The sequence below is a fragment of the Falco biarmicus genome, chromosome 1 (genome assembly GCF_023638135.1).
Source record: "Falco biarmicus isolate bFalBia1 chromosome 1, bFalBia1.pri, whole genome shotgun sequence".
In the NCBI taxonomy this organism is placed as follows: Eukaryota; Metazoa; Chordata; class Aves; order Falconiformes; family Falconidae; genus Falco; species Falco biarmicus.
In genome coordinates, this window is record NC_079288.1 from 86,539,245 (window position 1) to 86,554,532 (window position 15,288).

A 15,288-nucleotide genomic window follows, 5' to 3' on the forward strand; every position below is an offset into this window, starting at 1 on the left:
TAATGTCAGAGCCCTCTAACAGACATCAATTCAGCTCATAATAAACACTTGGCTATCACTTTCTTCTGCCTAGCACCTCCTTTAATTTGCAGCTTTTACTCATGTCTTCATAGAGTCCTGCACAGACAACCCTTTTGGCTTTGGCACAGCCCTGTGAAACTTCGATAATGAAATGGTCTGGATTATTCTAGTACTACAAGATGCGAATCTTGGCCAAGCTAAGATACAGATGTGTGTACAAGACTGCACACACCATGCTAAATGGCAGGGCAGTTTTGTTGATGCAGTTGTACTAGCAGAGCAGAAGTAAGCTTGCACTGCACACCCGAGATAGTTTCTGTGAATGTAACAAGTAACACTGAATGTACTTTGGAGTTATTTCTGTGTATTTCATGGAATACCTTTGGTCTTTGACTGGCATGCTGGAGGCTGGCATTGCTAGCTGGCTCCTTTATCTCCTAAAACCCTTTAACACATTGAAAAAGTATTAAAAAAATCTCTAATATAAATCTCCACAATTGTTTCAATATTGTTTTATTACAAAAATAGTTTAAGAACGAACAAAAAAATCATGGCAAAAATCAAATTTTGAATAATTAAGAGACTTTACAAGCCTCAAATCTCAAGTAATTTCTCTGCTGATTATTGTTGTGCAGCACGGTAACGATGTACTGATCTTTCACATCAACACATGGTACTGCACTGTACCTCAGCGCTCCTGCACAGTATCACATTCAGCAGCAGTACAGAGATTAAAAAGGAAATATGCGCCATTCCATTGTTTTATTGCTATCTAGTCTCATTGGTAGCGCAGCTTTTAGTCTCCTCAAGTTGTGTCTCTGTTTAGTAGAGACAAAACCAGCCCCTCTCGCCCTCCCCAATTACTGTATATCCACATAGATTCTTTTGATTTCAGAAAAGAGAATTAAAAAAGCATCAATCAGGCTCTTAAAAATATAAATATTCTTATATGCAGGAAATATACTTGTGGATAACTGGCTAGCTGAAAAGGGTCACATAGACATAGTCCAGCTGGCTGGACAAAAATGCACATCCCTCTCAGCTTAGCTGAAGTAAAGCAAAAATACACTATCCTTGGCTGTCCTTGTTACACAGTAACAGGAAGATTGCGGTGGGAAAAGAATGTTGCAGGTGGGAACAGATAACTACAGAAGACAAACTAGGGGCAGGCTTGGTATTTAGGCAACTAACCAATAATGAGCTTAGCTTTTGTAATATGTATGAGCTAATTATAACAAGGCATAAAAGGTGACTGTAAGGTACAATAAATGAAGTCTGCTGATCACTCATATTGAGTGACTGTGTCTTCCCTCCGTTGCAACATATACTGACCCCTACAATTAATACATTAATAATAATTTACTGGTAACATTAATCACATGACTCAGTGCCTGAATTTTTCTTTATTTAAAAACCCCTAAACATCCAGAACACAAAGGCCATGGGGCAGGGGTGTCCGAGACCTTCAGATGCACTGAGCTGGCTCTTACTTCAAAGGATGAATCATCAGAATCTGGTTGGTATCAGTAGAATTGGCCTGCACAATAGATGAGGCAAGTGCCTTTCCCTGGAGGTGCTTCTGTCTCTTGGCTACAGAAAAATAACACAGCTTGTCTGCGAGTGAACTTTTTACATTATATAAACCGAGCAAAACTTAAGTTATATAGCAAAGGTTTTCTGAAATAACCTCTGGAAGTTCTCACAATATAGCAAGCTCTCTTTCTAGAGTTTCAGTATATATTTCAGTAAGAACAAAGACACACTTGCAGTGTTTTCTTTTTACTCTATCCTTCCAATGTTGATCCAGAAGACACAATCTGCAAGCCTCAGCCCTACACACCTATTATTCTGGGCTGTGTACATCATTGCCACAAAGTTATACAGCTCCCTAAAGTGCAGAGAAAGCCTGGAGAATTCTGAATGCAATCAAAACCAGATATACTTGATACATCAGAATCTGGTAACAGGAAAAAGTTTGGGTATAGTCACATGAGACTGACTGCCAGGATAAAGTAACCATGTAAATACTGATATTCCCAGGGTACAGGTGCATCGGTGTTTTAGCCCCAAGTTCCTGGCTAGCCTCTGTTGCACAAATGACTGTCCTATTTTATACCAGCTCTAACATAAAAGAACACACACTTTTGATCAAGTCTTGCAGCTGACCCTTAAAAAGAGCATCCTATCTTGAAGCACTGTGAATGGACTAGAGGGGTTCTTTGTTTGTTTTTAATTATGTGGCTTATTCATTAAAAGGTTAAATTCCTGCTGGGTTTTCTCACACCACAATTTCACGCCACAGTTGGAGCCACAGCTTGGCTGTCAGGCTGGAGGTTGATCAGGGAATTGCTTGCTTGGGCCAGCTCTGCGATGGAGACTCGTCCTCGCTGTTTGATATACTGAGCCACAGCAGCCATCTCGTCCGGAGTAATGTAGATGAACTTTCCTCTGTCATCAATCACACCTACAGGGGGAAAGAAAGGACCTTGAAGTCAGCACTCTGGCTCCTCTCACTTCCCAACAGACATCAGTTGCTTCTTTTGGAAGGGATGTTCAAACTGCTGAGGCTGCATTCCACATCTAGGGCAGGCAGGACAATGTGCTAGCAGTCAGGCTTTTATTTCCTCTCTGCTGTTGGGTCTTTGAGCAGGGCTACAACAATAGCCAAGTGCCTTGGTAAGACTAATTTTGTTCAAAGTTACACATTTTTTTTCATTGTGTGCAGCTAGCTGGGAGTACCACAGCAGCTACTTTGGGTACATAGTTTTGGTGCCCATGTTCTGGGCCCAAGCAGCTGGTGGAGAAAAGAGAGTGGCAGAAAGGTCCAGGAGGTGATTCTGAGCCCCTGCGGGGCCCAGCTCAGCCATTCCAACCGCTCTAAAAGGGAATGAAGCTTATTTTCTGTATTTCAGTCCCTCCATCAAGAGTGAGATCAGATACCTCTGTTTTTAAAGCGTTACAGGATCAAACACAAGGCGGAGCGCCCCACTGCCATGCATTTTAGGCCAGAGACACAGCCAGGACAGTACACATCCTTATGCTTTGATTCAGAGCGCTACTAGGTCATTTGAATGGGTATCCACAGGTACCCACCAAGGTGGATGTTTCCCAGCCATGGCCACAGTATCAGATTAATAAGTGTTTGCAGTGGCACCTTCTCTTACTTCATCCTTGGAAAGAAAAAGGCTGCCCGGTAATAAACCAGACTTGTTCAGACAGGGAACTACCCACGTGCTCAGTCTCTGCTTACGCTCCAACTTGGACTGCATGGGCACACGGCTAGCATCCTGGAGTGCTCCCGCATGTTTGCCTTTCCCACAGCATGCCATGCCATGGTCCTGGCTTTAGCCACTGCACTTTCACAACATGTTAGCAAATTACAAACAACCCCAAAACATCCAAGTGATTCTTTTAAATTCAGATTTCAGAAGACACCATTTGCAGCTGGCTGCTCAGCAACCCCAGAAGGCCTTCAGCAGGGCTCAGTCAACATGCAGAAGCCTTGTGCTGGTTCCTGAGTGTTGGGAACATTCACCCCCCACCCCTGTATAATGTATCACAGGAGCAACCAGATCCCAACGTGCTTTAAATAGTAGTTACACTGCAGCTGACGCAGCAATTATGAAAATACCTATTTATCAAGTCCTGCTAGGATCCTCTGCAGTTTAAAAACAGAAATTACACTGGAAGCCTCTCTCTACCACAGCAAAGGCATTTTCTGTGCCACCTATTCACCAGCTACAACAAATTCCCCTTTGTGTTTTGGCTGTCACCTGTTAGAGTGCCATCTGCCATCAGGTCCTGGATTCTGTTAATTGCATCCTGTTTAGAAAAGAAAAAGGAATAAAAACCTGATCAAGAGGGAGAAAAAAAACCTTCTGCATGTTCAGATAAAATACAGATGGAAGCTTACATTTAAATCCTCTGTGTTAAAGACTACAGTAAAGGATACACGTTGGTATTTCCACACAGACAGATGCAGTAAGCCCTCTGGGGTGTTCAAATAACTTCCCTTCCCCCAAATAAGACTTCTATTGCTGTTACCTGGCTGTACAAGGAATGTGGGGGGACAGTTATAGAAATCTTCTCAGGGAAAGGCTGTATAGTGCCAATGCAACATGCAAGTTCCATGAAGTGCACTTAGGTACTTCTCCAAGAACCTGGCTACACTCGATACATTCCAGAGCTTTTTATATTTTTTCCTGCTCCGTTTAAAGAGGAAACCTCTTTTACTAATGCAAAGCAACAACTGGCTGAATTTATTGCTGGGTTGACTCTATAGTTACTCCAAGCATGCATTTCCACCGCACCTTCAGCAAGTATCTAAACCTTGGCTCCCACAGTTCTGCTTCCCTCCCTTTGTTGTATTTATGTGACCACAGAAGCAAATTATAGTTTAGATTTCAACCAGATAAATTCCCTCAACTGCCTCACTGCATGCTTAAACCAGTTCTGGTTTAAGAGAGAGGAAGGGGCATAGCAGCCTGGACTTACAGCAGTGTAAGATGCTGTGCTGAGGTACCCCAAGATCAGATTAAGGTACACAACAACAGAAAACACTGGTCACTTAGAAATACATGTCAAATATTCTCATAATAAAATAAACCAAGCCATGACTATTCTTCAGAGTCAAAACATAAAATGTTTAGAGAACAGGAAAAGGATGGGGCCAGGGAGAGGGGAAAGGACAGATATCACACCATGAGCTCACTTTGACAGGCTTATATGGTGCTGAGCAGGACAATTTTCTTGATGCACCAGAAGATACAAATTCTTCAGTGTTCTAAGAATACACAAGCAATTGGAGCAAAACACCTCATCTATTGATTGTCTGCAAATCTAACATTTCCAATTACGAAGACGGTGTCTGAACGTGCTTCTAGCTCTGCTTTTTATCCCCAAGTAGCCTGAATTGCCTTATTACCATATTTGCAAACACTATAGGATACATTACCCAACAGGCAGCTGTGCAAGAGGCAGAGTGAGCACTTTTCACTGAAACAATCTTGCACAACAACAGTCCTTCACCAGCCGGGTGGTAGTTCGATGAGTGGCCACATTTTTAGGGCCGACTGCTGATCTTGACCAAAATCCAGACATTTTCAGTAATGCTGAAACACTTGCGTAACTATTACCCTTATTTACTCCACTTTCCTGTCCTTTTAAAGTCATGGCTTGTACTTGCACCCCAAAAGTTAGTCCTTACCTGTGTTCTTAAACCCAAATGTGAAGCCAAGTCCTCGAGCTGGATTACCTTTGTTTTCTATGGAAATAAACAAGAGTTAAACGCAGCTGATGAATTAGAGGGTTAACATATTTGTTTTCCTTTCAAATAAAATAATGCATTTAATAGACAAAGTAGAACCTGTCATTCTAACTAACTTTTCCTAGTAAGCACTTTTCTCTGATGAAAAACTAACTTCAGTTACTTAAACCAGTCTGCTCTATGGAAAGCGTGAATGCTCTGACCCACTTAAGTAAAGACTCAAATACATTTGCCAGTGTTCATCCTGAACCTTTTCTTATGTTAGGAGGACAGGATGAGCACAATCACAATAAACAGCTATGGCTCTGTTCTTGCTCATGCTGACTTTCTCAACTGCTACCTTTAATTTTCAGTATGCTTTAACAAGATCCCTTTTTGTTTGAGAGATGCTTCAAAGTACCTTTTAAAAAGATCACTGGTACATATTGGCACATACATAAAAATCCAGACAAGACTGGCAGCATTATGAACTTTAGCCTATTTCACTAATGTTGTGTATTAATGTTGTGTATTAATGCCATATTAATCTTCCTAAGCAAGTGAACACCTTATTAAAATTGTCAGTGTTGGAAGTGTACTGCTAACACACTCGGGCACAGGCAGTGCAGCAATCTCTGAGAACAAAAGCAGAAGCAGGAACTGCAAATCTTCATCTGGCTTTTGACAGAGATTCTTACTGCAGCCTCTCTCAGTCAGGACACAGTCATCACTGCTCACATCTGGTTTTATGCTTCTCTGTAGCTCCAGAGAATTAGAGAAAACACCTGGTGCACTCATCTGGAGCTACTTGGTTCCTGTTTTCTTATCTGCAAAAGTTTTAGAAACTTGTCTGTTTAGAAGCAGTAAAAGGATACGCTGTTTGCAAGGACCTTGGAAAATACAAAGCTTTTGAAAACTGTTCAGTTAACATTCTGGACCACATTCCTAAGAGCCATATATGTACGGCCACATGAGCTACATCTACATTATCAGATGCAATACTTCAAACAACAGATGCATTTGTTTCTGATCTTGAGAGTACGCTGGAAAGACACTGATAAATTAGAAATTGAGAGGCTGAAATAGATGAATCTTTTTCATGAACAAAAATCAGACAAAAAAAGCCACACACAGACTTAGTAGTTGTGAAGTTTGATGCAGCCAAGCTAGAGAACTGAATACCATAGACTGAACACATGGAATTGGAACCAGTCCATGGAATTCAGTTCTCAGAGCTGGGAACTGCCAAGATTCGTCACATCTTCTTTTAAAAGGATGGGGGGGGGGGGGGGGGGGCGCGAGGGGGTGCAAAGCCACATAAACAAGAAAAACAGGATTTAAACCTTCATTTGAAGATATTCACCCTCAATGACCAAGTTTAATGGAAGGTTTCCAAGATAGATCCTGCTGTGAATAAGAGCCCAGAGGGTGGGGTGGAATTTGGATGCATTCCCCACACACACTCTGAAATATAATGACATTTTGAGGTCTCAAGCAAACAAAACACTTCACCACATGCTTTACGATTTAAAGACAGACTTAACTTTCATAGAGCCACATATACACATCCACATTTTACTGAACTAATTTAATTTTAGGTATGATTCTGCCACTGTCCTCAGCGAGGGATGAAACAGAGCAAGAGCTCTCAGGATTAAGATGAATAACATTCTTTCCCCCTTATCTTGTAAGCATGATTTTTTTAAGAAAAACCAGGAAGGATCAAAGCTTGAGTCCTTTGCTATCCCCTTCAAATGTAGTTTGTTGTTTCAATTTACTGGCTGTAATTCAGATGCATTCAATGATACACTATCAAGCCGGGTGAGAACAGTCTGATGGAGAAAATGCAGGCTCCTATTTCCCTGGGCCAAGAGAGCTAGTGCTCCACAGCAAGGGAACTGCTCAGCCACTCTTTAACCTCTGCCCATTTCATTATGAATTTTTTGAAGTGCTTAGAGAGCCCACAGAGCTGGTTTGTAAGGTGTGTTGTGCAGCTACAGCACTGCTAAGTAAAACCATAACGCTCCCATTAAGAACTGGTTATTCTGCTCCTCAGAGCAGAGCAGTCGAGTCTGTAACTTGAGGACTGGCCACTGTAAGAAGCAAACACACACACAGGACAGCAACCGCAGCAGAGACTGCCACAGCTGAGGGTGTGATGTGGTGATACTGCAGCAGAGGGGTTAAACTGGTTGCAGGGCTACTATGTAACCCCCAAAGGAACGGAGATACTTAGCTTTCAGAAAAGCAGAATTGGGGATTGTCAATCCTTTTGGTGCCTTTAAGAAAAATCCCATTTAAAACAATCCCACGAGGCAGAGCTGAAGAAAAGAGGCTGCATTTTATTTCAAACACACTTCGGAATGAAGCATGGAGTGAGCTATCTCCAGTCAGTTATACCAGTAAAATAAGTTATTCAATGGAAGAGCTAGATTAAATTTTGTTTTGTAAAAATGTCACTTGATCTTAATTTATACACTTTTCAGACAGCTACTAGCAGCTTAGCACTGCTTCTTGATACAAGTCAACGGTTTCTGTGAACAGAATATAAGCGCAATACATAATCTATATATTAAGCATACTTTCAAGATTAAAAAAAATACTAAAACTTGTAAAAGAAAGCAATGCCCTAGTTCTGAAACTCATTTCTACATAGGAAATCAGGTGTTGAAGTACTTCTGAATTAGGTTTTCAGCCCATGCTTTTCTCTGACGTCAAGTAGAAGTGACTAATGAAACTATACATATGTGCTTGAACACTGAACTGAGAGTTTGTGACTAATCTGTTCCACCCATGGTAACTACTAGGCCAATGTGCAGAAACAGACCCTACTGCATTATCCCTTGAACCGTGTGTCGTCCCCCCCCCCCCCCCCCCCCGCATTTTTGCAGAAGATCCCAAGGGACATGTTCTACCTACTGTTATGCTAGGGCAGCTTGTTTATCAAGAACAGCACATTTTCCTTACTCCACAGCTTGGCAGTATGTTGAAAGCCTTAGATGGGAACAGGTGAACTGGGATCACACCGTACCATGTAGTCTACTTCCATGGATAGTAATTGAAACAGAGGGTGGTCTGAACAGACACTGCCATTTCAGAATTCCCCTCCCTTTCAAAGGGATCTCTCTGGCTTCTGGGTAAAACAGAATATCAAAATCACCACGTGGCTGCAAAGTGAAATGTGCCATCTGATGCTTCATCATCACTCCATGGTTTTACTCAGGGTCTTTAAGCATGTTACCCATAGCGTTTACAATCTGCTCTCAGCTGTCTCACCTGCTTTTGGTGGTGCTTCTGATCAGAGATGACTAGCTTATGCTGGGGACTTGGTTACAGAACAGGGGCTATTTTCATTTGGACTGCAGTAAATCCTAACTCTGAGATCTAGTAGGTTACACATTTCCAAATTACTCCCAGAGACTGTTGCCCAGAAAGTGCTCGACAGATGCAACCCTAGCAACCTCTCTCACTGTGGCCTGTTGGCAATGGGATACACTACCAAAAGTGCCAGTGACGCAGGAGGCAGAGAGCAGCACAGCAAAAGGCGCTTGCACCTGTAGCTTTCCAGCAACTCCAGGTCAAGCCGTTGTTCAGACTTGCATGGCACTCACTCACACTGACTCCTTGCAAAGCATTACCCATGAAACAAATCTGCTTGTAAGTCCGTGGTTTGGCTGGGATAATGGATATGCAAAACTGGCCCAAAGTGTGAGATTCTGGATTAACAAAATGGTTAGGACTTCAGTAAGTACACAAGTGACTTGCTTACTAATGAAGTCTTTCACACATGACATACATTGTGAGATATAAGTCCAGTTTCCAGTGAAGGAGGAAAGGATTAGGATGAAAGATTTGTGTAACATTGTTAGAGTAGAAAAACGCACTTGACCAACAGTGGAGAAAGAAGCATTTGTCCTTACAGATCAAAAATGGAAATCCTTGTGAACACACCACAGGTTTTAAATAATCAACCATACAATATGATGGGAGACTAAACCACCTTGTTAAAAACAAGTGATCTTATTCTTAAATATTGCTTCCGAACATTAAGACAACAATTGCAAATTGCACGGATCAAAACAAGAAAAGAAATCACATGGAAAGTTGGATTGACCTTTACAAGGCCAGTGTTTCAGACACAAACACATCCCGCATGGCAGGCCACATGCTGGTACAGCAATTCTTACGCTGAGCTGAAATGTAGAGATCATTTTCTAAATCAGTAGCTGATGTTCACAAACAAAAAGCCTGAATGACCCAAATCCCAACTGACAGCAAATATTGCTGTTTATAAACTCTGAGGGTGATCCACCAGGCACAGAGTTTATAATGCCTATCCTTATGAAAGAGGGTAAGAGCTACAATCCTGCCCCCAAAAGCCAAGACAGCTATATTACAAACTATTTTAACAATGATGGACATGCTCGCACATGATTAAGTAAATAATGCAGACTTTAGCCAAGGTACCACTTTTGTTACTTGTTGAATATTTAAGTAAATCAAAGTGGATGTCAAGATTTCCCTTCTTTCTGCAACTCAGCTCTTTGACAAGGGTATTTTACACAGTCTAACAAGTATAAAAGGAACAGAAAGACCAACGGTAGCTTACCTTCACATATTCCAAAAATTCCATTAGAAAGCTGCGAGTCTGGATACAGCAAGGAAAACAGCTGTTATTTTAAACTCATGAACATTAAATGCATTGCAAACTTCTTGAGTACAAGTATTAAGTGTTTGCTTTGCATACTTCCGAAGTTTTAAATATTACACACAGAGGGAGAATTTGAACTGGAAAAAAATAATATCTAGATTTAATCTTAACTAGGAATTTACAATAAGTATTTACTAAGATAGAACATTGCTCAAGTAGAATTTGTGTTTAAGTATTTCCTGAAAGGAAATCTTCTGAATCTTTTACTCTTCACATCATACATACCCTAAAATAACCATGGCTGGGTGAGTTTGTCCATTGTGTATGAAGTTACACACACACACTGAGGACATTTTGTACAGGGGTAAAGTAAGAGTGATTCAGGAGACAGCTCATACAGATGGTCAAGTGTAGCACACAGCTGCACAGCACATGTGGAAGCTCAAGCCGTTTCCAAAGCTATGCACCTGAAGTTTGGCATGTTAATACAAGCGGCTCAATTTTCAAAGGCAATGCAAACAATGTGCATTTAAGTCAACAGGAGATCAGGTTACTTTACAACCCTGGAAATCAATCAGCCTTAATTAACTGCTTGGCTCTGGACTCAGGACCTTGATTTTCAGCATGATTTTCAGCACACTAGCCTCAACACCACAAGGCAGAGTCAGCTATTGTAACAGGATACTAAAATGCTTCAGTACATTTTCTGCCACAAGGCAGAAGGGTGGCCTGCCATTTCTGCAAGACTGGTGTCTCCAAATAACTACGTACCTGTTATTGTTTCTGATGATGACTTTCAAGTCACCTACTGTTAAAGTTCTAACTCCCCACCCCTATCAAGGATATCTTATGTTGAGATCCAGGCATTATCAACTGCCTGCCAAGCTCTTTAGAGTGAGAAACACCCTCCTCGGTTCCCACATATAGAAAGATTAATTTCTCCTTGACAGGCAGCTGTAGGAACACAGACAATAAACACATTCTAGCTTCAAAGGGCATCTAAAGTGGAACACTAATATTTAGGTATAATCTGATCTTCTAACAGGATAGGCACACATTTTTGAAGGAACATTTAATAGAAAGTATGCATTTTAGGAAATTCCCCATCGCAGGTTACAACTTCTCTTGGTGTTAATCCTGGCATACTGGAGGAATTTATCTTAATGGGAAGAGATCCACAGTGAGAACTTGTGACTAATGTCAAGCGGTATTGACTCATTACAAGCTCCTCAGCCCAAAGCCACTCTTAGTCACACTAGATGGAAATCCATTCAATTCAACAGGGTTGCTTTAGCAGAGAGGCGAGTGCACCCATGGTCCTGAAAAAGGATACGGATCACAAAATGCAGCTCAAATTTGACTGCTACAACCCAAGAGCAATTTCAGCATTTGATAGCAATTAAAATGAAGCTAACAGGTTTTCAGCAGACAGAATAAGAACACTGCCTCCCACAACAGTGAAACTTTTTTCAAGTTTGCTGTGATATGTCAAATATCACATTTCAACCCCCATCCCCAGAAGTGCGCCCGCAGGCAGCCACAGGAGCAGCATACTAGAACGTTATGCACAAATCTGAAATGCTATCAACCATAGCAATCATTTGCAACACTGCATGCACAATTTTCCGACGTACAACCCATAAGCACTAGGGCTGCGTCCTATGAATTCTCTTAACAGAAGCCTTTTAAGACAAGAGCTTGGTTTTTAATTTGATTTCACAGCAGCTCTTGGTCTAGAAAATAAAACCAAACCCAAGCAATTCCCCTAAAGATATGTGGGCACTACCAAACTCCAAATTTAGCCTCACTTTCATCTGGCCCACTGTACATGGGTAGGGCAGAGCCGACGACAGAAAGATTAGCTGAATTCCAGAATTACTTTTATTTCAGTCCTTAGATCAAGGGAGAGAACTAACTCCCAGCAATATGCATTTGCCTTAGCACTCTAACTTGTAGGAGTCTGGTATGAGGAACTGTAGCACTCCCCAGGAAATAATGCAGGTTAACTTGTGCCATATACATAATTTAGTTTCTACAAGCAAAAACATTTGGCTGACTCCGACTTTCAAGTTTGTTTTACACAAGACAGAATGCAGTAAGGGCAACTTGAGCCTAATGATAAAGGAAACTGCAGTGACAGCCTAACATACATACCTCTTCCTCTGTCATTGATTCTTCAACCCCTTCCTCTTCAACTACAAAACTCTCCCTCAGTTTCAGGTACTCTTCATACTCTCTTTTCTCCTCTTCTTCCTTTGCCTTCCTTTTTTCCTCTTCCTGGACAGGAAAGGTGACAAGTGGTCAGTTTGCTCCTCCCCAAATAAGGTTTATTTTTAAGTAAGTATCTTCTTTATCTGCAGTCTGGTTTTACTAAGAGAGACAGCAGATTAGGATTTTCCAAAATGAGTCTAAATTCTCCCTTGATGGCATCATTACTTTGACCAGCACCCGTCAAGGTAGTAACCATCTCACATGGTCATGTAAGCTCACACACAATATAGCTAGGCTGGTTCTTAACAGATCTGACACAGGGGAGAAAAAACACACTTATATAGCAAACTGCTTGCTTAATTTGCATGAATATGTTTCTTCTGTAAATCCCGTGACAGGAAGTCCCTGCCCCTAACTGTACTTTGATGCAACATCCACATTTTCAGTAACTGGCCCCAATTCTGCTTTGACATGCACTAGTGTACATTGGGAATGATCACAAAGAATAGTGGAGTTACACTGGTGTCCATCTGTGTGTGGGAAGAAGCCGGCCTGTAAAAGTGTTTCAAGTAAATTCTCTTTCTTATGACATAGAAGCAAACTACATCTACATGGAATGTAAAGAACTGTATAAAATATTTTAGATGTAGGAGACAAAGCATTACTGTATTAAAAAAAAGGGGTTTTAAAGATATTTGATTGTTAACCAAATCCTATATGCTCTGTTTTTAGTTATTTACAACAAAAATACTTCCAGTTGCTTACTTACCCTGCAAGAAATGTTAAGTCTTAAAAAACCCGAACTTATGCAGACCCAGAAAACTCTAAGCCCAACATGAGTAAAAGAGTGATTTATATCTAGGTTATATAGAATAGTCACACATTTCCAAAGCAAAACTGTGATTAAAATTTTTGGAATGTGATAGATTACTTTAAAAAATGTTTCAAAAAAGAACAGGTTTTTACTGGGAGGTTATAAATTTGCAGGTTTTCCATCATTTTCTTTTAAAACTTGTTTTGCTGTTCTCTGAAACACTTCACACGTTTAACTTCACACAGAAGAAAAATGTTTCCTTACAGAACTGTTTCTTCCACAGAGAAATTTATGTTTGTACAGCACCTGGTACAATGAGATTCCAACTTGACTGGCCTCTAGTTGCTATCACATGGCAAAGGCTTGACTAAAACTTACTAAGATGAGTTCTTTAGATTTCAGTGACAATCTCAGGGTATGCCTTTCCTATTATCATAGGAATTTATCTCGTAATTATTGATTTCTAAATGCTTGCCATGCTATATCTTTGTCACTAATGTGGTAACTGCTTCCTTAAACAGCTGGAGAGCAAACGCTTGTTCGATTAAAGCATGAAGAGACAGAAACAGGTCATTGAGTATATTGAAAAATGTCCATATTAGAAAAGATGCCATGTAAGGCCAAAACCAGCAAGATTCCAGAAATGGGGATGGGAGGCTTGCCTTTCAATAAAAAACTAAGAGAAAGTGTATTTGGTCCTAATTTTATTTAATCAAACTCCCATGAAGTCACAAGAAGGAATACTACCTACATGCAAGTTTGAGAAAAACAGGACCAAAAGGATCTTATCGTATGTGCAAAGTCAAAACCATTTTTTAAACTGCTATCTCATAAAAAAACCCCTATAGATCTGAGGAAGGCCTCAAGAAAAAACAAGACCATTTTCTGGGTCATTCATCACTGTAACAACTATTAGCAAAAGCCCAACAGTTCATTTTTTCCTTATAAGTGCTACAGGTGCCAAGAACAACATAACCATAATTCATCTGGAAATGAAAGCAATTGTTCTTTTCTTGTTAAGTGCATTAAATTTAATCTTGACTTGATCCTGGAAGTACAAGAATAAGGTTCTTCCCCTGGTCTATTACAGAGGTTGTAATTCAACAGGATTTGAAGTGACAAAAAACAATAATCACAAAACCTGAAAATTGCTTTGGCAGGTAATTTCTAGATGGTTCTATGAAGAAAAGAAAAAAGAGAAGACAGCATCCCATTTATAACTGAGAGCAACAATAACTAAAAAATATTTTCCTGTTTATGGAAGGTCTAACAACAAATGAACAAGACTCATTCCTGTCCTCCTTACCTATTTGAAGAATAGTACCTTGAATTTTATTAAAGCATACCAGCATGTAACAATTAGTACTTCCATTTGCAACATGTGCAGAAAAGCAACTCTGCTGCAAGACTGGCAAAGGACTCTGCTATCACTCCCTCTTTCGTGGTCTCCTTAAAAGCCAACATGAGTTTGTTTGCCAGATCCTAAGTTTTGATACTACGATCAGCAGGGCATTTCCAGGTGGCCTGAGCCACTGCTTCAGTAGCTAAAGCATGTCAGCCCTGAAAGCTTTGTGTTTCCTGGCGGTTGTAGCCTCCTCCATAACACTATTTCCAGAAGCTTTTTCATTTAATAACTAAAAATCCCAGCCACTTCCTGTACAGTCTCACATGCTTTACTACCTAAATTCACCTATGATTCAATCTGCAGAAAAAGAATGATATAGCCAAATTGTAAACTGGTTCAAAGCCAAGAAGAGAGATGACTTTGCCCAACTGCACTGGGAGAAGCAACCAGCAACAGCAGTGAGGCTGAGCAGGGGAAACCCTAGCGAAGTCAGGCTGTCTATCAACACTCCCTCTCAGCTATTTTTTTCACCATCACGCTAGCGCTCTTCTTTTGCACGCCTAAGTCATGGAAGGTGCAGGGTCAAATTTAGACAGGTGTCATTCCCACAAAAAACAGTCTGTCTGCATGCATAACCCACACACAGAAACACTCTTAGCGCCCCAGGGTCTACTAATGAAACAGAGCCCAGTACTTGCTTCATGCAAGTCATATAGGGGGCACTCAGCACAAATATAAATTTAAGAAAACCACATCTTTGCCAGTCAGGCTTCTTTGCCTCTCCTCACTCTGATCTCATTAACTGCTGTGGAGTTAAGTGGTAAAGCATGTGGCTCAGAGGAGAGATAACAGCTGGGCCACCTCCCTTAAGCAATGGGTGGGGTGGTGGGGAAATCCCAGCATCATGGAAATTCAGTGACTGCAGATGCTCACCTTCAGCAGCCTTTTTAAATTTTTTTCTTTTTTTTTTGAAGCAGGTTCACTTCTCACCCACCTCAACG

At 40.8% G+C, this 15,288-nt stretch overlaps 1 protein-coding gene across 1 annotated transcript in view; it reads right to left on the reverse strand.

Moving 5' to 3' along the window:
- Positions 1-517: 517 nt before the first annotated feature.
- Positions 518-15,288, reverse strand: part of DDRGK1 (DDRGK domain containing 1) — a 40,556-nt gene continuing 25,785 nt past the window's right edge. Inside the window, exons 5-9 of the mRNA XM_056343878.1 lie at positions 12,072-12,194; positions 9,876-9,914; positions 5,228-5,284; positions 3,795-3,843; positions 518-2,485 (exon numbers count right to left, since the gene is read on the reverse strand). Of these exons, the coding sequence (XP_056199853.1) occupies positions 2,313-2,485; positions 3,795-3,843; positions 5,228-5,284; positions 9,876-9,914; positions 12,072-12,194 (441 nt within the window). The 3' untranslated portion in view covers positions 518-2,312. The remainder of the gene's footprint in view (positions 2,486-3,794; positions 3,844-5,227; positions 5,285-9,875; positions 9,915-12,071; positions 12,195-15,288) is intronic.